A 26,058-nucleotide genomic window follows, 5' to 3' on the forward strand; every position below is an offset into this window, starting at 1 on the left:
GGGCTGATGGCAAGGATGTGAGCTGCCTGTGCCAGGCACGTGGGCACGGCCCGGCCGCATTCAAGGAAGCCTTGCAGGAGAGGAGCAGGGCAGGCGAAAGGGCCTTTGCAGCTGCACACTCCTGGTGCTCCCTGGCTGACATCCACAGCTGCAATCAGGACTTTGCCAAGGGCAAATCTGCTCTTGCCCACTGACCCTGCAGAGACCCTGCCGAGACTCGCCCTGCCGTGCCTTTAGCCCTGGGGCCACTTACAGCTCCTGGAGGAACTGCATCCCATGCCAGGCCTGGAAAGTGTCGCTGCGGATCTGTGTGAGGCCATTCCAGGAGAGATTCCTGGGGAAAGAGGAGGTCACACAAAGGAATCAGGCCTGCCCTACAGAGAGAGGGGGGAAAGAAGGAGCCCTTTGCAGGAAAGGTGCCAATCCAAGGTGGAAGAGGGAGGAAACTGCTGCTTTCTCAGCGTTTGTAGCCTGCCCAGGAGGGCAAGTGAAGGGCACACGGGCTGACTCTGTTTCTGTTCCAGGATGCAGCCAAGGCTGCCAGAACTGGCTGCTCTGATGGCTGTGTGTGGACAACCCCGCTGGGCTCTGTCCCCTTGCGTGGCCGCCCAGCCATCGGCATTGATCTCTGCAGTTCAGCTGGGCTCTGGGCAGGGCAGATTTAGGGACTCTGGGGAAAACAGCGGAACATTTTCCTACACAGGAAGGGTGCCCATGCAAAGACTGAGCTAAAACCACCAGAAAGAAACTTGATCACTCACAGAAACTTCAGGAAAGGCAGTGACTCAAATGCCCGTTCCTCAATGGACAGGATCTCATTGCAGGACAAATCCCTGTTCCAGGCAGAACAACAAATGTCACTTCCTTTGGCCCTGTTGCTTTTACCTGCCTTTGCAGCCTGGATGCCAGCAGGGCCAAAGGCCGCGTGCCCGTGGCTGGGCTGAGCAGCAGGGCCCCAGGGAGGGGCAGGCAGGAGCCTCCCCTGCCCTGGGCAGGGCACGGTGCTTACAGGTGCTTCAGCAGGAACAGCCCCTCCAGGGAATGCCTCTTCACTGCCCGCAGCTCATTGTCCCTGAGCACTCTGCAAGGGGACACAGGGACATTGTGACAGCGGCCACAGCCCAGCAGCAACTGGGATTGTCATGGGAAAATCTCCTGCAGCAGCTTGACTGACACATCTCTCTGGGCCACCGCTGCAGGGACCGTCCCCACTCCTGGCCAGAGCAGGCCCTTGCTCCTGGCCGGCTGAAGCTGACCACAGCTTGATCCCTGGGCAGACAGACACGGGCATGGTGCCCTGGCTGCAAGAGACTCGAGGCAATTCTTGCCATGCTGGGAAGCTGTGGTGATTCACACCCCTCCTGGCAGAGCAGCCGAGCTTTGAATTCCAATGGAAGCGGGTGGTGTGAGGGCTGCTGCTCCAACCCCAGACCAAAGGATGGCAACTCCCCAGACTGCTGACATTTGAAATGCTGCAGGGCACTTACAAGGTCTCAGTCCATGGGTAGTCCTTCCAGGTTTGTTTTCCAAAAGCAGTAATGGAGTTGCCAGAGAAATCCCTGCAAAGAGACAAAGAGCCGGTCCCCCCTCAGGAAAGCCCATTTCCTTGCCTTTCGGCTGCAGAGCTGGAATTGGGCTTTGCCTGGAGAAGGCGCAGCGTGCCCAGCCTGGCTTCACCCTCATGCTGTGCTCAGGCCCCCAAACCCCCCCTGTCTCTTGCCAGGGATTCCCCGGGGTGTCCCAGGTGGGGTTTGCAGAGCCAGGGAGCCGAGGAGGGGCAGCTGCAGGGCTCTGAGGGGCCGTGGGACTCACAGGATGGCCAGGGCTTGGCGGCGGCTGGCCGGGGGCACGGTGGCCAGGCCCGCGTGGCTGCAGTTCAGCCGCCCGCGGCCTGGGCAGTGGCAGGGCTCTGGGCAGAGCTCCTTGCCCACTGCTGGGGAGGGGGCCACTGCCAGCAGCAGGGCCAGCAGGAGCAGAGCGCGCAGCAGACGCATCACCAGGTCCATGGCGAGACAGGACTGGCTGCAGTCGCCTGGGACGCAGACCTGAGCTGCACCTGTGGCAGCTCCTGTGTCACAGTGCTGCTGCCAATGTCACAGTGGTCCTTCTTATGACACTGTAGCAATGCTCTTGTCACCGTCATGGTACTTGGCATCACAGCTCGCAGCAAACCGCAGTTCAGGCCATGCTGTCACCAAATGACTCTGTCTCAGAGCCATCAATCTGCACAATCATGGCTTGGAAGGGGCCTTAAAGCCCATCCGGTTTCACCCCTGCCATGGCAGGGACACCTTCCACTAGCCCAGGCTGCTCCAAGCCCCGTCCCACCTGGCCTTGGACACTGCCAGGGATCCAGGGGCAGCCCCAGCTGCTCTGGGCACCCTGTGCCAGGGCCTGCCCACCCTCCCAGGGAACGATTTCTCCTGAACACAAGATCTAAGCCTGCCCTGTGTCCCTGTGAAGCCATTCCCAGCTGTATTGGGTTTGCGTGGCCAGGTTTTGGTAGTGGAAGTTGCCAGGGGGGACATCCGGCATCGGAAGTTTTTGTGGGGGACTTGGGGAGGTTTCTATGAGAAGGTGCCAGAACCTTCCCCCATGTCGAGCCAAACCATTGCCAGTGGGCTCCATGGTGGACATGTCTCTGGCTAAGGCTAAGGCTTTTTGATATGGGCGTAACACACTTGGTTTAAGATATCTAAGAAGGCAAGAGTAATAACTCGTGTGGAACAAAACACCGAGACAAGAGTGGGAAATGTGAGAGGAACAGCTCTGCAGACACCAGGGTCAGTGGAGCAGGGACAGGATCTGCTCAAGGCACCAGAGCTAAGATTCCCCTGCAGCCCAGGATGAAGGCCATGGTGAGGCTCCTGTGCCCCTAAAGCCTAAAGAAATTCACAGGGATGCAGAGATCCACCTGTAGCCCCTGGAGGACCCATTTTGTAGCAAGTGGATGCATGAAGGAGGCTGTGGGAAGCCTGTGCTCAAACAGGCTTGCCTTACCTGAGAAAAGCTGAATTGCTGGTAGTTCAATACTTCCTGGGTGCCTTGAAAGGAAGAAGGAAGTGGAACAGAGAGGGAACACAGGTGTCTCACAGAGAGTGATACAATGTGAAGAACTTGTGGGAGATTGAGAAGAATTTCAAGAAGATTGTCCTTGACCTCCCGTTCCGATGTAGAAACTGCTGAGACTTTACTTCAGTGTTATTTCTTTGATTACTGTCCTCATTTCCCTGGATATTTCCTCCCCTGTTATTTCCTTGCTGTTACTTGAGACAGAAGTGCCCCAGAGAAGCAGAAAAAGTGAGGCAATGCTGTCACCCCAGGATGAGGGGCATCTGCCCAGTGACTGTGGAGCACCCCAAGAGCCAGCACATTTACCCCTCTCTGCAGAGGCAACCACAAGCTCAGGACAAGCAGAGGAGGCAACTCAGGGTTTTCCTCATCTCCTGTGGCAATGTTTCCCCCTGCATTCAGTATAAATAAAGATTGTCCTTGTTCCTTCTGGTCTTGCTGATGTATTTGTAAAAGCAGTTTCTGTTCTCCCTTATGGAAATGGGCAAATTCAGTTTGAGGTTGTGTGGGTTGACCCCGGCCAGATGCCAGTCACTCACAAAGCTGCAGACTCACTCCTCTCTGCAGCTGGACAGAGGGGAGAAAAGTTAACAAAGGTTCATGAGTTAAGGACCAGGAGAAAACACTCATCAAAGTCCATCAAGTGCAAAACAGGCTCGACTTAATGATATAACATGACTTTATTACTATTACAATCAGAGCAGGATAATGAGAAATAAAATATGCCCTTAAAAACCCCTTCCCCTCACCCCTCCCTCCTTCCCAGCTCTACTGCCTACACCAGCAGCACAAGGAGACAGGGAATGGGGGTTATTGCCCTGCTCTCAGAGAGCAAATCTATCACCCCGCTGCACCATGGGGTTCCTCCCATGAGAGACAGTTCTCCAGGAACTTCTCCAATGTGGCCCCATCTCACCAACAGCAGCTCACTGCAAACTTCTGCAGCATGAGTCCGTCCCACAGGCAACATTCCTCCCAGAACTGCTGCACCATGGGTCACTCTTCCGCAGGTGCAGTCCTGCAAGGACAGGCTGCTCCACCCTGGGAGCAGGGCCCCTCTCTCCACAGGTGTCCCACAGGATGGCAGCCTCCTCCAGGCATCCAGCTGCTCTGGTGCAGGGCTCCTGCACAGGATGCAGGTGAATCGCTGCTTCCCCGTGGATCCGTGCGGGCTGCAGGAGCGGGCAGGAGCACTGCTGCCCCACCATGGTCTCACCACTGCCTGCAGAGGAATCTGGGCTCTGGAACCTGGAGGATTAAAATAGTGTCAGGTGTGTAAGACACGAATCACAGAGATCAGGGAGGAATTTCTTCATGGAAAGGGTGTTGAGGCCTTGGGAGGGGCTGCCCAAGGAGGTGGTGGACTGCCCATGCCTGCAAGGGTCCAAGGAACGGCTGGAGGTGGCACTGAGTGCGTGGCCTGGCTGCCAAGGTGGGGAGGAGGCACAGGATGGACGGGCTGAAGCCGGAGGTGTTTTCCATCGTCAGTGCCTCTGAGGCTCCGTGACTCCGTGCCCAGGACTGGAGGCCGCCGTGCCGCAAGCGCTGCCGGAGCCGCCCCGGCCCGAGCTGTGGGGCCGCGCGTTTCCCCTCAGGCCGGGGCGGCGGCTGCCGGTGCCGCTGCCCGGAGGCGGAGGTGCCCGTGCGGCGGAGCGGCCGCGCTTCCCGGCCGGGCCGGGCCGGGCCGCCTCTCTGGCCGCTGCTTGCGGGGCCGTGCCGGCCTTGCCCGAGCTGCCCGCGGCTCCCTTTGCACGGCGCTCGCTGCCGGGGCCGGCGCGCTCAGGCGGAGCTGCCGCCCCTCAGGCTCCCGGCGCTTCCCGCCATTGTGGCTGCGGCTCCCTCAGCCTCTGCCGGCGGCCATCCCGACATTGCCCGGCTTTGGGCAAGCTCCCCGCGCCCTCCCAGCGCCGTTTGCGGCCTTTGGCCCTGCCTGGGTGCCGCCTGCCCACCAAAGGCGCTCTCACCGCTCCGCACAAGTGGAGAGGAGAAAAAGGACAGCGAAAGGCTCAGGAGTTTACAGAAAGGGAGGGAGAGATCCCGCCTCGCTCATGGTCACGGTCAGGGACACAACGGACGGAACATGGGGATATTAATTACATTAATTGTCAAGTAAATCAGAGCAGGATAATGAGAAACAAAAGAAGTTTCAACAGCACCTGTAGCCCCAAAGCCATGCCAAAGCCTGGCCACGCAAACCCAAGACAGCTGGGAATGGCTTCACAGGGACACAGGGCAGGCTTAGATCTTGTGTTCAGGAGAAATCCTTCCCTGGGAGGGTGGGCAGGCCCTGGCACAGGGTGCCCAGAGCAGCTGGGGCTGCCCCTGGATCCCTGGCAGTGTCCAAGGCCAGGTGGGACGGGGCTTGGAGCAGCCTGGGCTAGTGGAAGGTGTCCCTGCCATGGCAGGGGTGAAACCGGATGGGCTTTAAGGCCCCTTCCAAGCCATGATTGTGCAGATTGATGGCTCTGAGACAGAGTCATTTGGTGACAGCATGGCCTGAACTGCGGTTTGCTGTGAGCTGTGATGCCAAGCACCATGACGGTGACAAGAGCATTGCTACAGTGTCATAAGAAGGACCACTGTGACATTGGCAGCAGCACTGTGACACAGGAGCTGCCACAGGTGCAGCTCAGGTCTGCGTCCCAGGCGACTGCAGCCAGTCCTGCCTCGCCATGGACCTGGTGATGTGTCTGCTGCGCGCTCTGCTCCTGCTGGCCCTGCTGCTGGCAGTGGCCCCCTCCCCAGCAGTGGGCAAGGAGCTCTGCCCAGAGCCCTGCCACTGCCCAGGCCGCGGGCGGCTGAACTGCGGCCACGCCGGCCTGGCCACCGTGCCCCCGGCCAGCCGCCGCCAAGCCCTGGCCTTCCTGTGAGTCCCGCGGCCCCTCAGAGCCCTGCAGCTGCCCCTCCTCGGCTCCCTGGCTCTGCAAACCCCACCTGGGACACCCCGGGGAATCCCTGGCAAGAGACAGGGAGGGTTTGGGGGCCTGAGCACAGCATGAGGGTGAAGCCAGGCTGGGCACGCTGCGCCTTCTCCAGGCAAAGCCCAATTCCAGCTCTGCAGCTGAAGGGAAGGGAAATGGGCTTTCCTGAGGGGGGACCGGCTCTTTGTCTCTTTGCAGGGATTTCTCTGGCAACCCCATTACTGCTTTTGGAAAACAAACATGGAAGGACTACCCATGGACTGAGACCTTGTAAGTGCCCTGCAGCATTTCAAATGTCAGCAGTCTGTGGAGATGCCATCCTTTGGTCTGGGGTTGGAGCAGCAGCCCTCACACCACCCGCTTCCATTGGAATTCAAAGCTCGGCTGCTCTGCCAGGAGTGGTGTGAATCACCACAGCTTCCCAGCATGGCAAGAATTGCCTCGAGTCTCTTGCAGCCAGGGCACCATGCCCGTGTCTGTCTGCCCAGGGATCAAGCTGTGGTCAGCTTCAGCTGGCCAGGAGCAAGGGCCTGCTCTGGCCAGGAGTGGGGACGGTCCCTGCAGCGGTGGCCCAGTGAGATGTGTCAGTCAAGCTGCTGCAGGAGATTTTCCCATGACAATCCCAGTTGCTGCTGGGCTGTGGCCGCTGTCACAATGTCCCTGTGTCCCCTTGCAGAGTGCTCAGGGACAATGAGCTGCGGGCAGTGAAGAGGCATTCCCTGGAGGGGCTGTTCCTGCTGAAGCACCTGTAAGCACCGTGCCCTGCCCAGGGCAGGGGAGGCTCCTGCCTGCCCCTCCCTGGGGCCCTGCTGCTCAGCCCAGCCACGGGCACCTGGCCTTTGGCCCTGCTGGCATCCAGGCTGCAGAGTCAGGTAAAAGCAACAGGGCCAAAGGAAGCGACATTTGTTGTTCTGCCTGGAACAGGGATTTGTCCTGCAATGAGATCCTGTCCATTGAGGAACGGGCATTTGAGTCACTGCCTTTCCTGAAGTTTCTGTGAGTGATCAAGTTTCTTTCTGGTGGTTTTAGCTCAGTCTTTGCATGGGCACCCTTCCTGTGTAGGAATATGGTCCTGCTGTTTTCCCCAAAGTCCCTAAATCTGCCCTGCCCAGAGCCCAGCTGAACTGCAGAGATCAATGCTGATGGCTGGGCGGCCACGCCAGGGGACAGAGCCCAGCGGGGTTGTCCACACACAGCCATCAGAGCAGCCAGTTCTGGCAGCCTTGGCTGCATCCTGGAACAGAAACAGAGTCAGCCCGTGTGCCCTTCACTTGCCCTCCTGGGCAGGCTACAAACCCTGAGAAAGCAGCAGTTTCCTCCCTCTTCCACCTTGGATTGGCACCTTTCCTGCAAAGGGCTCCTTCTTTGCCCCCTCTCTCTGTAGGGCAGGCCTGATTCCTTTGTGTGACCTCCTCTTTCCCCAGGAATCTCTCCTGGAATGGCCTCACACAGATCCGCAGCGACGCTTTCCAGGCCTGGCATGGGATGCAGTTCCTCCAGGAGCTGTAAGTGGCCCCAGGGCTAAAGGCACGGCAGGGCGAGTCTCGGCAGGGTCTCTGCAGGGTCAGTGGGCAAGAGCAGATTTGCCCTTGGCAAAGTCCTGATTGCAGCTGTGGATGTCAGCCAGGGAGCACCAGGAGTGTGCAGCTGCAAAGGCCCTTTCGCCTGCCCTGCTCCTCTCCTGCAAGGCTTCCTTGAATGCGGCCGGGCCGTGCCCACGTGCCCGGCACAGGCAGCTCACATCCTTGCCATCAGCCCTGAGAGAGCTCTGTTGTTTCTCAGGATCCTCAGCCACAACCCGCTGGCTGTCATTGATGATGCTGCCTTCTTCAAGCTGCCCTCAGTGAGCTTTCTGTAAGTATTGGCTCATTTGGAGCAGATCCAGAGAGAGCTGTGTCTCTCTGGAGTGCCAGAGAGGTTTGGTAGAGTTTGTGCAGCTCAGGAAAGCTGCACAAATGGTGCAGGAGCAAATCTCCCTCTTGGCCTGCCTGAGTCTGCTGGAGTCACAACTCCCCTGGCTTCTCTGGGAGCTGGCAGAAGTGGATTCCTCTGCATACAGCACCACCATCATCAGGGCCCTGGGCTTGCTCTGAGAGCAGAGTTGTGGCAATGTCACCAGAGAGTTTCATGAGCTCTTTCCAATGTTTGCAGAGACCTGAGTGCCACCCAAGTGAACTCGCAGACGCTGCTGCAGCTGCTGCAGACCACAGTGAGCTTGGAAACCCTGTGAGTGTGTGGGACTGAGCCCCAGCCGCCAGCAGGCCCCGAGTGCTGGGACAGGGGCTCTGCTTGGGAAACAAATCCGTGTGCCACCAACTCAGAACAAGCCCAGTAGTAAGGTCAAGAGTTGCTGTTTCCTTCTGGGAACGTGCCAAAACTCACCAGCTCCCAGGCAGAATCTCACCTTTGGGGTGACTTGCTGCAGGCTTCTCAAAGGGGAGTTTGAACTCCAGGCAGGTGCATTTCTGTGTCACGTGGTGTTTTGGGAGCAGTTCTACTTTCCAGGTTAAAATCGCCATTTAATGTTTTGCCTTGGGAGTCAGGGCCCTTTCCCAGAGCTGTGGCACACAGTGAGGCACAAGCCCCCTGCGTGGTATCGGTGTGTTCCCTGAGCTGGGCTCTGAGCCATGCACTGGGTGGCCAGGTGTTCCTCCAAGAATCCCCTCTTGTCTGCAGCCAAGTGCCCAAGGAGGCGGCCTGCTGCCTGTGCCAGGAGCGTCCCCGGCCCGAGAGCCCCTGCAGGACCATCCAGTTCCTGTGCCAGAAGCTGTGCAGCACCAGCGCCCTGCAGTGCGGTGGGTGTCCGGAGGGGCTGGGGCAGCTCAAATCTGCCCCTTCTCCTGAGCCTGGGGAGAGGCTGCAGCACTGCCCCGTGCTGGGGGGTGCTGATCGGGCCTTGGACTACAGGCCTTGGACACAACACCTTGGGATGGAAAGTTCCTGGAGACTGTACATATCTTGTGTGTCACATAGTGTCTGGACAAGGAACAGCTCACTGGGCCCAGCAAACCTACCAGTTTCCTACCCACACCATGGCCCCCAGGCAGGGAAAGCAGGAATGCCCCCTGCCCTTCCCTGGTGCTGGAAGGCAAGGTCTGCCCATAAAGGCCCCAGATTCCCCTAACAGCCTGGTTTCTGTGCCACCCCACTGCCCACTGCAGGGCAAGGGCAGGGCCCCTGATGTGCTCTGCAGGGTGAACACCAAGCACCGTCATGCCCTGGTTGGCCCGTGCAGGGGGAGCAAAGCCCCGTCCTGCTCTAGCTGGGCACAGGGCACAGCACATCCTGTGCACAGCAGGGCCAGGCTGCCCTTCTGCAAACAGGTACAGCCAGGTTTCCAAGGGCCCCAGGGAGCTCGCTTCTCTCACTGCCTCAGCCCCAGGTTTCCCACAGCACAGTCCCAGAGCTGTGGTGCCCTTGAGGGAGTTTTTCATGCTCTAACAGCATCAGCTGCTGCTCTTGGCAATGGCCCCGGAGCAAAGGAGTCCCTGGGCTTTCCTCCCGTGCCAGTCTGTGCCCCCCTTGCAGTGCTGATCTTTCCTCTGGGGTCTCTGCCTCTTCACTGGCTCCTGCAGAGCAAGCCAGGCCTGCTCATCTGGAGCTGTGGGAACGTCTCTGACAGCAATCCCATTCCCCTGGGATGTTTCCCTCCCATCCAAACAGAGCCCCAGGAGACACCAGGAAAGAACCAGCTCTCTGCTCTGCCCCAAGGGGATAATGGCATGGACTGAAGGGCTCTTCTCCTCACCACAACACATCCCCCACTCTGCTCTTGTGCTTGCTGGCCTTGAGATGAGCTGCTGCTGCTTGGGGTGACCTCTGAGCCTGTGTTTGTGTCCAGCTGCTGATCTGCTCTCTTGCTGTTTTCCAGCTCACACAATTCTGCTACAGACACGGGGAGAAATAATGGACTTGGAACAAGGCAGAGAGCTGAACACCATCCCAGTGTTGAGCCTCAAGCCCAAGGAGCCTTCACTGGGAGATGGTGAAACTGTCACGCTTGTGGTTGCCCTGACCCTGAGCACTGAGGGTGATGTCAGCAGCCTGGACCGTTCCAGAACAAATTCACATCCCCCTCAGCATCTCTTGGGGCATGAAGGCAAAACAAGCGCTCATGACCTGAGGGCCAAGGTGCAGACGAAGCTGCACAAGGCTAAAAGCATCAAGACAGCCAAAAGCATTTTCCCTCACCACCCCCAGCCTGGCAGGCTGAAGGATGTGCTGAAAAATGCACCCTCAAGCTGGGATCACAAGCAGGCGGAGTCACATTTGAACTGGCAAGCATTAAACTCCTGGGATTTCGCTGGTGCATTAAGCCCCACTCATGACAAGTCTATTGATAGAGCCCTCAGAGGTGAGGTGGAAGATCAAGCTCTAAGGCAGAACTACATTATGACTATCAAGAAGCAGCAGGACAGCATGCAGAAGCAAATCAACTCAAGGCTCAACTGGCAAATACTAAATCCCTGGGATGTAGCTGGTGGGTTAAACCCTAATGATGCCATTATTGAGCACCTCATAGATGAGTTGGAAGATCCTGCTCCAAGGCAGAACTATGTCAGTTCTCACAAACAATCAAAGAAGGAGGAGAACCAGTATTGGGTTGGACATAATCAGCTTTTCTACCAGGCTTTGAGCCCTTTGATAGCAGAGGGGGAACCCAGAGCCACCGTCACCAAAGATGAGCCACGTCTAAACAGGAACCTGGATTTTCTCTCTGACCCATTGGTTCAGAGAGGCCCTGCTGTGAGCAGCAGAGGAGGAGCCATGGCTGAGGAGGAACAATCCTCTCTAGGTGGGCACCTCCTGATCATGCCTGACACCACAGGCACACACTGGAAGCAACAGGAAGAAGACTCCAGGTTCCTCAATAAACCTTGGAGCCCCCATGGTCCAGATCTTGCACCAGTTTCAGGAGAGCTCTTGGATGCCATGGTTGATCGTCACCTGCGCTTGGTGGTGCCAGACAAAAGCCTGCAGATGTTCATGGCCCATGTGGAGCAAGCCCTGAGGATGGACTGCAGCCTGCCCCAGCTCAAGCTGGTGTGTGCCAAGATGGTCTCACAGACGGGGCTGCTTCTAAAGGTGCTCAGTGACAGGCAAGAGAACAAGGGAGCCTATGATGGCATGGGCCGGTGTCCTCTGCAAGAGAACATCTCCAGGCGCACAGCTTTGGAGGAGGATCAGGAGCCCACAGAGAAGGTAGGAGAGCTGCAGGCACTGCTGCGTGTTTACTTCGGGGCAAGGGAGAATAGAAGGAGCGATCCTGTTGCCCCCTGTGATCTTCTTTCCTCTTCTCCCAGCCAAAGCCAGAGACCATGGATGACACGATCACATTCGTTGTATTGCTATCTGTCATCACAGTCGTTTTGCTGATACTGCAGGGTGTCTTCCACGTAAGCCAATTTCTTGTTTGACACAGAGCTGTCTGTCTTGTAGCTGGAGTGCCCAGGTGACAAGCCCCATGTGCCAGTGCAGATGGCCCTGCATGTGCTGGGTACCACAGGAGATGTTGTTCCAAGCCTGGAGCTTGTGGCAGCATCCACAGCACCCAGCTCAGCAGGGTCCAGCCTGCCGGAGGGAAGCTTCTCCTGCCTTCTGTCCCAGCTCTCCCCAGCTTGGCTTTGCCCTCTTGTCTTCAGCCACACAGCAATGAGCTTGGGAGCTCTGGTAGTTCAGAACAGCTCTTGGAGTTCCTGCAGAGAGGAACAGGAAATTGGGAAGGAAGGACAGGTTCTCTTTAAAATTATTGCTGGCACAGACTTGAACGTGTGTAGAACAGGCTGGGCTGGATGAAGGATCTTCGGTCTCCCATGTTCTGTAGAGCATGACAAGAAAACTTTGGTGTTAAACGTCTGCCTCCTTTCCAAGGTGTGTTCTCGATGTGCTGCAGCTGTTTGCCGACAGCTACTCAGAAGGAAATTGTGGCTGACAAGGTAACTGCTCCCCGCCCGTGCCACTGCTGTGCCACCAAGGGTCTTTGCTGTGCAGAGCAGCTCCTCCTGGAGCCCCGCAGCCGCGCAGGTGCCGCTGCCCGGGACTCTCCCGGCTGTGTTTGCAACACGTCGCGTTTGGGGCAGCCCCGGGCAAGCGGCTCCTGAGCGGCAGCGCTGGGCACGGCTGGGGGCTCCCAGCCCAACCAGCCCTTCATGCAGCAGTGATGCTCCCCGGGATGGGGTGCATGTGCTGGGCCAGCCAGGGATGTCCTTTCTGGAGCCCCCATCTTCCCTGGGCTCAGCTAAAATGCCCCCCAAGCAGGGAGAGGTAGCTGCACCTCCTGCAGCCCTCCCTGGCCAAACCTCCCTGCTCATTTTCTTTGGTTTTCAGGTTGTTTGTAAAACTGCAACAGACATGGAGGAAGAACAAGTACAGGGAGGCAGAGAGTGCAGAGCAGGTAAGGGCAGGGAGCAGATGCCACTTCTGCTCCTCTGCCTGCACCACCTGCTCTTCCTCACTTCTCCAAATCCTTCCCTTCCATGGCAATTTCCAGGGTTTGCCTGGGCTCAGCGAAGCTGATTTGCTGTTGGTTCAATACATCATGGACGTCCTTGACAAAGAGGAAGAAGAATTGCAGAAACAGGAAGAACAATTGCAGAAACAAATGCAGAAAGAGAACACAGATGTCTCCCAGGAAGAGACACAATGTGAAGAACTCCAAGGAGGGAGAGAAGATTTTCAAGATGTCGAGAACAAGAAAGTAGGTTGCCAGCACTTGTTCTCAGGCTCCTATTCCAATACAAGAACTGCTAGAACTTTCCTTGGATGCTATTTTCTTCTCTATTTCCATGGATCCTCATTGTTGACTTGGTGGCTATTTCCTTACTGCTGTTTCCTTACTGCTGTTTCCTTGAGTCCTTTCCTGCCATTATTTCCTCAGATGTTGTTTCCTTGTTATTCCAGACGGAAGAAGCCTAAGGAAATGCTGTTACCCAGAGACAAGATGCTCCTGCCTGGGCCCTGCTCTGCATCCAGCACCCCAAGATCTGGGCTGCTGACTCCATGACCACCCTCTCCAGAGGAGGATGCTGCTGGTGGCTGCCATGCTTAGGACACCCCAAAAGTCCCCTGGGGACTGGGACAGGGGGAATCCAGGAAGCCCCAGGTGTCCCAGGCAGTCACCGCAGCTCAGCCTCTGGAGCCACAGCCTTCCCAGGGCCATGATATCATAGGGGCACCCTGCACAAGTGACAGGGTCCCCTTGCACAGGCCTCTGTGTGCAGCTGTTGTGTCTGTTCCCAGCTGGGAATGCTTTCCCAATAAATGCTGATTTTGTACATTCAGAGAGTCCTGGAAGTGTCCACATGTTTGCTGGGCTGTACCCATTTCTGTGGGGCTGCACACACGTGTGCAGGATTGTGCCTGCGTACATGGTGCCAGAAGCAGGATTCACATTTGAAGTGACAAGAATTGAACCCCTGGGATGTAGTTGGTGGATTAAACTCTGCTCATGACAAGTCTCTTCACAGACAACATAGACATAATGAGAAAATTCAAGCTCCAAGGCAGAACTATGTCAATTCTCACAAACAGCCAAAGAAGGAGGACAGCCAGTATTGGGTTGGACATAATCAGCTTTTCTACCAGGTGTTCAGCCCTGTGAAAGCAGAGGGAGAGCCCAGAGCCACCGTCACCAAAGATGAGCCGCGTCTACCCAGGAACCTGGATTTTCTCTCTGACCCATTGGTTCAGAGAGGCCCTGCTGTGAGCAGCAGAGGAGGAGCCATGGCTGAGGAGGAACAATCCTCTCTAGGTGGGCACCTCCTGATCATGCCTGACACCACAGGCACACACTGGAAGCAACAGGAAGAAGACTCCAGGCTCCTCAATGAACCTTGGAGCCCCCAAGGTCCAGACCTTGCACCAGTTCCAGGAGAGCTCTTGGAAGCCGTGGTTGATCGTCACCTGCGCTTGGTGGTGCCTGACAAAAGCCTGCGGATGTTCATGGCCCATGTGGAGCGAGCCCTGAGGATGGACTGCAGCCTGCCCCAGCTCAAGCTGGTGTGTGCCAAGATGGTCTCACAGACGGGGCTGCTTCTAAAGGTGCTCAGTGACAGGCAGAGAACAAGGGAGCCTATGATGGCATGGGCCGGTGTCCTCTGCAAGAGAACATCTCCAGACACAAGCTTCCTGCCTTGAGGAAGGGCAAGGAACTCATAGACAAGGTAGGAGAGCTGCTGGGCACTGCTGCACGTGTCCTTGTCAGGATGAGTCCTCCTGCGCCTCAGTACATGATGGATGCCCCTAATAAAGAAGAAGAATTCCAGGATGAGATGCAATGCAAATTGCATTCAGGAGATGGGGAAAAGAATTTTAGAAGGTTTCACAGTAATTGGGACACCAACCATTCTCCTCTATCTCCTATGTGAACAAAGGAACCGCTGAGGCTTTCCCTTGGTGCTTTTCCCCTGCTATTTCTTTGCTTGAGAGGGAAGTGCCCCAGAGAAGCAGCAACAGTGAGGGAATGCTGTCACCCCAGGACTAGGTGCCTGTGTCCAGTGACTGCAGAGCACCCCAAGAGCCAGCACATTTATCCCTCTCTGCAGAGGAGAGTGCTGTGGGTGGCCACAAGCTCAGGACACACAGAGGAGGCATCAGTATCTCAGGGTTTTCCTCATCCCTTGTGGCAATGTTTTCCCCAGCATTCAGTATAAATAAAGTTTGTTCTTGTTCCTCCTGGTGTTGCTGATGTATTTGTAAAAGCAGTTTCTGTTCTCCCTTATGGAATTGGCCAAATTCAGTTCCAGCTGGGCCTTTGCTTTGCTACCTTTCTCTCTGCGTGCCCCAACGACATCCACACCATCCTCCTGTGCTGCTGCCCTCCTTCCAAAGCTGTAAATTCTGTGTTTTCCCTGAGTCCCAGGCAGAGCTTCCTGCTCAGCCGCTCTGCTTCCCCACCAGCTCATCTTTGGGCACATGGGCACGGGCTGCTCGTGCCTGTGCCTTCAAGGATCTCTCCCTGCACAATGTGCAGCCTCCCTGGACTCCTCTGCCCCTCAGGACAGCATCCCCAGGGAGCCTCTCAAACAGCGTGGCTGGACTGACTCCCTCTGGGCAGCCCCTCCAGCCTGGATGGAGCTTGTCCACACCGTGATTGTCCCGGCCCCAGAGGCCCAGAGCCTCCACCTGTTGTGTAGAGGGAGCTGGGAAGGTGAGATGGGCCAGGAGGGGATTCCCCTGCTGCCCTCAGCAGGGACTGGTTTCCATTTCCCTGTTACCTCTGCCAGCCCTGGTGCCACTGCCTGGCTCTGGCACTGCCAGCCGCCCAAGAACTGCGCGAGCTCTCTCTGGGTCACCACGTGCCATATTCTGGCCAGGCCTCACTGAACAGTGGAAGTCACAGCTGGATTTTCATCTGGGAGGCGAATGAGGATAAAGAGAAACTCTTGGAGGAGGAAACTGTTGCCTTCCTGCTTGTTTCCAGCTTCCACATCTCTCCTCAGTCTGCTTCCCTCATGCATAAATTCTTTGGGGTCTTCCCCAGATCTAGATGGGCATTCCCACAGCTGCTGTGGCTGCCCTTGGCATTGTCTGTGCCCTTTTGTCACCCTGTGCCCAACAGCTGGCCCTGGACTGGTGGTGCAGGTTACAACGAGCATCACCTGGTGACTGCTTCCCAGTGCTTGGGTTTCCCTTCCAGGCCCCTGCTTCAGCTGCAATGAGGTTTCCCATTCCAGTGAGGCCTTCCTGGATAGCTCTATGGATATCACAGTAAGAGGCTTTGCAGTAGTGCTTCTAAAACATCCCAAGGCCCCTGAAGCTTTCCAGGGTCAACACTTTTGTGTTCCAAATGTCTCCTGTGAGCACAAGAGCTCTGGGTGGTGGGTGGGAAGGGGAATGGCTGTGTCCTCCTGCAGAGGCCATGGCACTGGTGTCCCCGTGGTGCTGGCTTGGAGCTGCACAAGCAGCATTGTCCCCTCTGCACCCCTGAGGTTTTTGTCTCCTCCTCCTTTCCTTTGCCCTCCCTCACACCTGCCTGGCTCCCAGGCATGATGGTTGCATTGTTGTACCTCCTCCTGCTGAAGGGGTACTGTCATTGAGCAGAATCATCTTCTCAAGGAGGTTTAATGTACATGCATGAAAGGCAACTTTGCCTTATATGTATCAGAATAGGATTAAAATAGTGTCAGGGTGTGTAAGACACGAATCACAGAGATCAGGGAGGAATTTCTTCATTGAAAGGGTGTTGAGGCCTTGGGAGGGGCTGCCCAAGGAGGTGGTGGACTGCCCATGCCTGCAAGGGTCCAAGGAACGGCTGGAGGTGGCACTGAGTGCGTGGCCTGGCTGCCAAGGGGCACAGGATGGGGCACAGGAGGGGGCACAGGATGTACGGGCTGAAGCCGGAGGTGTTTTCCATCGTCAGTGCCTCTGAGGCTCCGTGACTCCGTGCCCAGGACTGGAGGCCGCCGTGCCGCAAGCGCTGCCGGAGCCGCCCCGGCCCGAGCTGTTGGGCCGCGCGTTTCCCCTCAGGCCGGGGCGGCCGCTGCCGGTGCCGCTGCCCGGAGGCGGAGGTGCCCGTGCGGCGGAGCGGCCGCGCTTCCCGGCCGGGCCGGGCCGGGCCGCCTCTCTGGCCGCTGCTTGCGGGGCCGTGCCGGCCTTGCCCGAGCTGCCCGCGGCTCCCTTTGCACGGCGCTCGCTGCCGGGGCCGGCGCGCTCAGGCGGAGCTGCCGCCCCTCAGGCTCCCGGCGCTTCCCGCCATTGTGGCTGCGGCTCCCTCAGCCTCTGCCGGCGGCCATCCCGACATTGCCCGGCTTTGGGCAAGCTCCCCGCGCCCTCCCAGCGCCGTTTGCGGCCTTTGGCCCTGCCTGGGTGCCGCCTGCCCACCAAAGGCGCTCTCACCGCTCCGCACAAGTGGAGAGGAGAAAAAGGACAGCGAAAGGCTCAGGAGTTTACAGAAAGGGAGGGAGACATCCCGCCCCGCTCATGGTCACGGTAAGGGACACAACGGACAGAACTTGGGGATATTAATTACATTAATTGTCAAGTAAATCAGAGCAGGATAATGAGAAACAAAAGAAGTTTCAACAGCACCTGTAGCTCTAAAGCCATGCCAAAGCCTGGCCACGCAAACCCAAGACAGCTGGGAATGGCTTCACAGGGACACAGGGCAGGCTTAGATCTTGTGTTCAGGAGAAATCCTTCCCTGGGAGGGTGGGCAGGCCCTGGCACAGGGTGCCCAGAGCAGCTGGGGCTGCCCCTGGATCCCTGGCAGTGTCCAAGGCCAGGTGGGACGGGGCTTGGAGCAGCCTGGGCTAGTGGAAGGTGTCCCTGCCATGGCAGGGGTGAAACTGGACGGGCTTTAAGGCCCCTTCCAAGCCATGATTGTGCAGATTGATGGCTCTGAGACAGAGTCATTTGGTGACAGCATGGCCTGAACTGCGGTTTGCTGTGAGCTGTGATGCCAAGCACCATGACGGTGACAAGAGCATTGCTACAGTGTCATAAGAAGGACCACTGTGACATTGGCAGCAGCACTGTGACACAGGAGCTGCCACAGGTGCAGCTCAGGTCTGCGTCCCAGGCGACTGCAGCCAGTCCTGCCTCGCCATGGACCTGGTGATGCGTCTGCTGCGCGCTCTGCTCCTGCTGGCCCTGCTGCTGGCAGTGGCCCCCTCCCCAGCAGTGGGCAAGGAGCTCTGCCCAGAGCCCTGCCACTGCCCAGGCCGCGGGCGGCTGAACTGCGGCCACGCCGGCCTGGCCACCGTGCCCCCGGCCAGCCGCCGCCAAGCCCTGGCCTTCCTGTGAGTCCCGCGGCCCCTCAGAGCCCTGCAGCTGCCCCTCCTCGGCTCCCTGGCTCTGCAAACCCCACCTGGGACACCCCGGGGAATCCCTGGCAAGAGACAGGGGGGGTTTGGGGGCCTGAGCACAGCATGAGGGTGAAGCCAGGCTGGGCATGCTGTGCCTTCTCCAGGCAAAGCCCAATTCCAGCTCTGCAGCTGAAGGGAAGGGAAATGGGCTTTCCTGAGGGGGGACCGGCTCTTTGTCTCTTTGCAGAGATTTCACTGGCAACTCCATTACTGCTTTTGGAAAACAAACCTGGAAGGACTACCCATGGACTGAGACCTTGTAAGTGCCCTGCAGCATTTCAAATGTCAGCAGTCTGTGGAGATGCCATCCTTTGGTCTGGGGTTGGAGCAGCAGCCCTCACACCACCCGCTTCCATTGGAATTCAAAGCTCGGCTGCTCTGCCAGGAGTGGTGTGAATCACCACAGCTTCCCAGCATGGCAAGAATTGCCTCGAGTCTCTTGCAGCCAGGGCACCATGCCCGTGTCTGTCTGCCCAGGGATCAAGCTGTGGTCAGCTTCAGCCGGCCAGGAGCAAGGGCCTGCTCTGGCCAGGAGTGGGGACGGTCCCTGCAGCGGTGGCCCAGAGAGATGTGTCAGTCAAGCTGCTGCAGGAGATTTTCCCATGACAATCCCAGTTGCTGCTGGGCTGTGGCCGCTGTCACAATGTCCCTGTGTCCCCTTGCAGAGTGCTCAGGGACAATGAGCTGCGGGCAGTGAAGAGGCATTCCCTGGAGGGGCTGTTCCTGCTGAAGCACCTGTAAGCACCGTGCCCTGCCCAGGGCAGGGGAGGCTCCTGCCTGCCCCTCCCTGGGGCCCTGCTGCTCAGCCCAGCCACGGGCACCTGGCCTTTGGCCCTGCTGGCATCCAGGCTGCAGAGGCAGGTAAAAGCAACAGGGCCAAAGGAAGTGACATTTGTTGTTCTGCCTGGAACAGGGATTTGTCCTGCAATGAGATCCTGTCCATTGAGGAACGGGCATTTGAGTCACTGCCTTTCCTGAAGTTTCTGTGAGTGATCAAGTTTCTTTCTGGTGGTTTTAGCTCAGTCTTTGCATGGGCACCCTTCCTGTGTAGGAATATGGTCCTGCTGTTTTCCCCAGAGTCCCTAAATCTGCCCTGCCCAGAGCCCAGCTGAACTGCAGAGGTCAATGCCGATGGCTGGGTGGCCACGCAAGGGGACAGAGCCCAGCGGGGTTGTCCACACACAGCCATCAGAGCAGCCAGTTCTGGCAGCCTTGGCTGCATCCTGGAACAGAAACAGAGTCAGCCCGTGTGCCCTTCACTTGCCCTCCTGGGCAGGCTACAAACGCTGAGAAAGCAGCAGTTTCCTCCCTCTTCCACCTTGGATTGGCACCTTTCCTGCAAAGGGCTCCTTCTTTGCCCCCTCTCTCTGTAGGGCAGGCCTGATTCCTTTGTGTGACCTCCTCTTTCCCCAGGAATCTCTCCTGGAATGGCCTCACACAGATCCGCAGCGACACTTTCCAGGCCTGGCATGGGATGCAGTTCCTCCAGGAGCTGTAAGTGGCCCCAGGGCTAAAGGCACGGCAGGGCGAGTCTCGGCAGGGTCTCTGCAGGGTCAGTGGGCAAGAGCAGATTTGCCCTTGGCAAAGTCCTGATTGCAGCTGTGGATGTCAGCCAGGGAGCACCAGGAGTGTGCAGCTGCAAAGGCCCTTTCGCCTGCCCTGCTCCTCTCCTGCAAGGCTTCCTTGAATGCGGCCGGGCCGTGCCCACGTGCCCGGCACAGGCAGCTCACATCCTTGCCATCAGCCCTGAGAGAGCTCTGTTGTTTCTCAGGATCCTCAGCCACAACCCGCTGGCTGTCATTGATGATGCTGCCTTCTTCAAGCTGCCCTCAGTGAGCTTTCTGTAAGTATTGGCTCATTTGAAGCAGATCCAGAGAGAGCTGTGTCTCTCTGGAGTGCCAGAGAGGTTTGGTAGAGTTTGTGCAGCTCAGGAAAGCTGCACAAATGGTGCAGGAGCAAATCTCCCTCTTGGCCTGCCTGAGTCTGCTGGAGTCACAACTCCCCTGGCTTCTCTGGGAGCTGGCAGAAGTGGATTCCTCTGCATACAGCACCACCATCATCAGGGCCCTGGGCTTGCTCTGAGAGCAGAGTTGTGGCAATGTCACCAGAGAGTTTCATGAGCTCTTTCCAATGTTTGCAGAGACCTGAGTGCCACCCAAGTGAAATCGCAGACGCTGCTGCAGCTGCTGCAGACCACAGTGAGCTTGGAAACCCTGTGAGTGTGTGGGACTGAGCCCCAGCCGCCAGCAGGCCCCGAGTGCTGGGACAGGGGCTCTGCTTGGGAAACAAATCCGTGTGCCACCAACTCAGAACAAGCCCAGTAGTAAGGTCAAGAGTTGCTGTTTCCTTCTGGGAACGTGCCAAAACTCACCAGCTCCCAGGCAGAATCTCACCTTTGGGGTGACTTGCTGCAGGCTTCTCAAAGGGGAGTTTGAACTCCAGGCAGGTGCATTTCTGTGTCACGTGGTGTTTTGGGAGCAGTTCTACTTTCCAGGTTAAAATCGCCTTTTAATGTTTTGCCTTGGGAGTCAGGGCCCTTTCCCAGAGCTGTGGCACACAGTGAGGCACAAGCCCCCTGCGTGGTATCGGTGTGTTCCCTGAGCTGGGCTCTGAGCCATGCACTGGGTGGCCAGGTGTTCCTCCAAGAATCCCCTCTTGTCTGCAGCCAAGTGCCCAAGGACGCGGCCTGCTGCCTGTGCCAGGAGCGTCCCCGGCCCGAGAGCCCCTGCAGGACCATCCAGTTCCTGTGCCAGAAGCTGTGCAGCACCAGCGCCCTGCAGTGCGGTGGGTGTCCGGAGGGGCTGGGGCAGCTCAAATCTGCCCCTTCTCCTGAGCCTGGGGAGAGGCTGCAGCACTGCCCCGTGCTGGGGGGTGCTGATCGGGCCTTGGACTACAGGCCTTGGACACAACGCCTTGGGATGGAAAGTTCCTGGAGACTGTACATATCTTGTGTGTCACATAGTGTCTGGACAAGGAACAGCTCACTGGGCCCAGCAAACCTACCAATTTCCTACCCACACCATGGCCCCCAGGCAAGGAAAGCAGGAATGCCCCGTGCCCTTCCCTGGTGCTGGAAGGCAAGGTCTGCCCATAAAGGCCCCAGATTCCCCTAACAGCCTGGTTTCTGTGCCACCCCACTGCCCACTGCAGGGCAAGGGCAGAGCCCCTGATGTGCTCTGCAGGGTGAACACCAAGCACCGTCATGCCCTGGTTGGCCCGTGCAGGGGGAGCAAAGCCCCGTCCTGCTCTAGCTGGGCACAGGGCACAGCACATCCTGTGCACAGCAGGGCCAGGCTGCCCTTCTGCAAACAGGTACAGCCAGGTTTCCTAGGGCCCCAGGGAGCTCGCTTCTCTCACTGCCTCAGCCCCAGGTTTCCCACAGCACAGTCCCAGAGCTGTGGTGCCCTTGAGGGAGTTTTTCATGCTCTAACAGCATCAGCTGCTGCTCCTGGCAATGGCCCCGGAGCAAAGGAGTCCCTGGGCTTTCCTCCCGTGCCAGTCTGTGCCCCCCTTGCAGTGCTGATCTTTCCTCTGGGGTCTCTGCCTCTTCACTGGCTCCTGCAGAGCAAGCCAGGCCTGCTCATCTGGAGCTGTGGGAACGTCTCTGACAGCAATCCCATTCCCCTGGGATGTTTCCCTCCCATCCAAACAGAGCCCCAGGAGACACCAGGAAAGAACCAGCTCTCTGCTCTGCCCCAAGGGGATAATGGCATGGACTGAAGGGCTCTTCTCCTCACCACAACACATCCCCCACTCTGCTCTTGTGCTTGCTGGCCTTGAGATGAGCTGCTGCTGCTTGGGGTGACCTCTGAGCCTGTATTTGTGTCCAGCTGCTGATATGCTCTCTTGCTGTTTTCCAGCTCAGACAAGTCTTCTACAGAGTTGGGGAGAAATAATGGACTTGGAACAAGGCAGAGAGCTGAACATCATCCCAGTGTTGAGCCTCAAGCCCAAGGAGCCTTCACTGGGAGATGGTGAAACTGTCACGCTTGTGGTTGCCCTGACCCTGAGCACTGAGGGTGATGTCAGCAGCCTGGACCGTTCCAGAACAAATTCACATCCCCCTCAGCATCTCTTGGGGCATGAAGGCAAAACAAGCGCTCATGACCTGAGGGCCAAGGTGCAGACGAAGCTGCACAAGGCTAAAAGCATCAAGACAGCCAAAAGCATTTTCCCTCACCACCCCCAGCCTGCCAGGCTGAAGGATGTGGTGAAAAAGACACCTGCAAGCTGGGATCACAAGCAGATGGAACCACATTTGAATTGGCAAGCACTGAAGCCCTGGGATGTAGCTGGTGGGTTAAACCCCATTCATGACAAGTTGGTTGGCAGATACCTCATAGATGACTTGGAAGATCCAGCTCCAAGGCAGAACTATGTCAATTCTGACAAACGGCCAAAGAAGGAGTTCAGCCATTACTGGGCTGGACATAATCAGCTTTTCTACCAGGTGTTCAGCCCTGTGAAAGCAGAGGGAGAGCACAGAGCCACCATCACCAAAGATGAGCCACGTCTAAACAGGAACCTGGATTTTCTCTCTGACCCATTGGTTCAGAGAGGTCCTGCTGTGAGCACTGGAGGAGGAGCCATGGCTGAGGAGGAACAATCCTCTCTAGGTGGGCACCTCCTGATCATGCCTGACACCACAGGCACACACTGGAAGCAACAGGAAGAAGACTCCAGGCTCCTCAATGAACCTTGGAGCCCCCAAGGTCCAGACCTTGCACCAGTTCCAGGAGACCTCTTGGATGCCATGGTTGATCGTCACCTGCGCTTGGTGGTGCCAGACAAAAGCCTGCAGATGTTCATGGCCCATGTGGAGCGAGCCCTGAGGATGGACTGCAGCCTGCCCCAGCTCAAGCTGGTGTGTGCCAAGATGGTCTCAAAGACGGGGCTGCTTCTAAAGGTGCTCAGTGACAGGCAAGAGAACAAGGGAGCCTATGATGGCATGGGCCGGTGTCCTCTGCAAGAGAACATCTCCAGGCGCACAGCTTTGGAGGAGGATCAGGAGCCTACAAAGAAGGTAGGAGAGCTGCAGGCACTGCTGCGTGTGTACTTCGGGGCAAGGGAGAATGGAAGGAGTAATCCTCTTGCCCCCCGTGATCTTCTTCACTCTTCTCTGAACAGAAATCACATCACACTCAGAAAATGGTCCTGTTTGTGACGTTTTTATCTCTCTTCGTTATCATTGGTGTGTTCCTGAAAGTCTTCTTCCACGTAAGCCAATTTCTTGTTTGACACAGAGCTGTCTGTCTTGTAGCTGGAGTGCCCAGGTGACAAGCCCCATGTGCCAGTGCAGATGGCCCTGCATGTGCTGGGTACCACAGGAGATGTTGTTCCAAGCCTGGAGCCTGTGGCAGCATCCACAGCACCCAGCTCAGCAGGGTCCAGCCTGCCGGAGGGTAGCTTGTCCTGCCTTCTGTCCCAGCTCTTCCCAGCTTTGCTTTGCTCTCCTGCCTTCAGCCACACAGCAATGAGAGCTCTTGCCCTCTCCTGTTTGGCAGAATATTACAAGAAAACGGATGTTGCAAATCTCCCATTTTCCATCCCTAGGTGCGCTTCCTCTGCCGTGAAGATGATTCCCACCCCTGCAACTCCAGGAATTTGTGTCTGACAAGGTAACCTGCCCGTGCCACTGCTGTGCCACCAAGAGGCTTTCCTGTGCAGAGCAGCTCCTCCTGGAGCCCCGCAGCCGCGCAGGTGCCACTGCCCGGGACTCTCCCGGCTGTGTTTGCAACACGTCGCGTTTGGGGCAGCCCCGGGCAAGCGGCTCCTGAGCGGCAGCGCTGGGCACGGCCGGGGGCTCCCAGCCCAAGCAGCCCTTCCCACGCCGGTGCTGGGATGGATGTCCTGGGCCCCGGTGTGCTCCCGAATTTCTGTGAGCACGAGCAATACCTCTGTGTTCCCAGAACAGTCTCCTCTGCTGGTGGCTCTGCCCCATTTTTGCCCGCTCCCTCCCCGCAGTGGCTGGTGAAGAGCTCACTGCCATCCTCTCCGGTTGCCTTTTGCATGCAGGGCTCATTCTCTGGATTGCTGGCCATTGCCATCCCTGCTGGGGCTCCCCATCTTCCTTGGGCTCTGCTGGCACACCCCCGAGCAGGGAGAGGTGCTGGCACCTGCTGCAGCCCTCCCTGGCCAGACCTCCCTGCTGACGGAGCGGGAGCAGGGAGCTCTGGGGATGGGATGTCCAGAAGCCTTTTTGTCCCCAGTCACCTCGCTCACTCCATTGCTTTGCAGCGTTGGAAATGCCCCTTCCCAACTCCTGCAGCGGCTGCTGCCCAGACAGGCCAGAGCACAGGCAGCCCTGTTGCCCACAGCCTCCATCACCAGCTGCCTTCTCTCTTTAACCCTATTGTCCCTTGCTGTTTTTTTCAGGTTCTGTGTTATACTGCAACAGAGATGGAGGAAGGGTCACGAGGCACAGAATGTGGAGCAGAATAGAGCAGGATGCCCCTGCCAGCGCCGCCCATTCTTCCTGACTGCCTGGGCATCCTTCCTTTTAAAAGGCCTTCCCTTGCTCAGCACTTTCTGGAGCTTTTCTCTGTTCAGGAAATCTGAAAAGCCATTGGTTCAATGCATCACGGATTCATACGAAAATGACAGAAAAACATTTCAGGAAGAGACATAGTGTGAAGAACTCGAGGGACTGGAAGGTTTTCAAGAGGCTGAAGAAGTTAATGGGATGCCAACAACTCCTCGCCTCCTTTTCCACAATAGGACAATAGGAACTACTGAGGCTCTCCTTGGATGCTGCTTCATTTGTTATTGTTATTTCCTTGGATGCTTTTTCCTTGACTGTTATTTTATTGCTGCCCCTGCTGAGGGAAGGCCAGAGGGTGCTGCAGACAAGCACAAGCTCTGGACACCCAGAGGAAGCATCTCAGGCTTTTCTTCATCCCTTGTGGCAATGTTTCCCCCAGCATTCAGTATAAATAAAGTTTGTTCTTGTTCCTCCTGGTGTTGCTGATGTATTTGTAAAAGCAGTTTCTGTTCTCCCTTATGGAATTGGCCAAATTCAGTTCCAGCTGGGCCTTTGCTTTGCTACCTTTCTCTCTGTGTGCCCCAACGACATCCACACCATCCTCCTGTGCTGCTGCCCTCCTTCCAAAGCTGTAAATTCTGTGTTTTCCCTGAGTCCCAGGCAGAGCTTCCTGCTCAGCCGCTCTGCTTCCCCACCAGCTCATCTTTGGGCACATGGGCACGGGCTGCTCGTGCCTGTGCCTTCAAGGATCTCTCCCTGCACAATGTGCAGCCTCCCTGGACTCCTCTGCCCCTCAGGACAGCATCCCCAGGGAGCCTCTCAAACAGCGTGGCTGGACTGACTCCCTCTGGGCAGCCCCTCCAGCCTGGATGGAGCTTGTCCACACCATGATTGTCCCGGCCCCAGAGGCCCAGAGCCTCCACCTGTTGTGTAGAGGGAGCTGGGAAGGTGAGATGGGCCAGGAGGGGATTCCTCTGCTGCCCCCAGCAGGGACCTCTTTCCATTCCCTCTGTGTTTTGGGTCCCCTCCTTCTGCCTGCTGGTCACACCCTTGGCGATCCTCGGCTTCTTGGCACGTGTCTGTCTGGGACATTTGTCCAATGGCTGCTTCAGTGTGGCTCCAGTCCCTCTCCCTCTCCCACTCCCTGACACTCCTTATCTTTCCACTTCCCCCTTCAGCTCTGCCACTGGGCTGAGCAGAGCATGCACCTGGTCCTACCTCGCCCAGCTGTTATTTCTGCCAGCCCCAGTGCAAGTGCCTGGCTCCAGCACTCCCTGTAGAGTTTTCCCATTGCAATGAGGCCTTCCTGGATAGATCTATGGATATCACAGTAAGAGGCTTTGCAGTAGTGCTTCTAAAACATCCCAAGGCCCCTGACGCTTTCCAGGGTCAACACTTTTGTGTTCCAAATGTCTCCTGTGAGCACAAGAGCTCTGGGTGGTGGGTGAGAAGGGGAATGGCTGTGTCCTCCTGCAGAGGCCATGGCACTGGTGTCCCCGTGGTGCTGGCTTGGAGCTGCACAAGCAGCATTGTCCCCTCTGCACCCCTGAGGTTTTTGTCTCCTCCTCCTTTCCTTTGCCCTCCCTCACACCTGCCTGGCTCCCAGGCTGATGGTTGCATGGTTTCCAATCCTGATGTCCCTCTGCACACTTGGGAGCTGAACTGAGTGGTGGCAGAGAGCTTCCCTTGTTGTCCCTGGGAACACAAGCATCATCTTCTGGGGTTCTTTGAACATCTGTGATGGAGAGGAAGAAGTACAAGGCCGAGGATGTAGAGCAGG

The 26,058-nt window shown here is 57.3% G+C and overlaps 1 protein-coding gene across 1 annotated transcript; it reads left to right on the top strand.

The window, feature by feature from the left end:
* The first annotated feature begins 18,252 nt into the window (after positions 1 to 18,252).
* LRRC37B (leucine rich repeat containing 37B) lies at positions 18,253 to 24,748 on the top strand. Its single transcript, XM_066566645.1, has 10 exons — positions 18,253 to 18,260; positions 18,463 to 18,534; positions 19,211 to 19,291; positions 19,569 to 19,640; positions 19,938 to 20,012; positions 20,463 to 20,581; positions 21,658 to 22,820; positions 22,925 to 23,014; positions 23,351 to 23,415; positions 24,173 to 24,748. The coding sequence occupies exons 1-10, from the start codon at positions 18,253 to 18,255 to the stop codon at positions 24,423 to 24,425; spliced, it is 1,998 nt and encodes a 665-aa protein (XP_066422742.1). The 3' UTR covers positions 24,426 to 24,748.
* Positions 24,749 to 26,058: the final 1,310 nt, after the last annotated feature.

This window comes from Molothrus aeneus, chromosome 28 (genome assembly GCF_037042795.1).
Source record: "Molothrus aeneus isolate 106 chromosome 28, BPBGC_Maene_1.0, whole genome shotgun sequence".
Lineage (NCBI taxonomy): Eukaryota > Metazoa > Chordata > Aves > Passeriformes > Icteridae > Molothrus > Molothrus aeneus.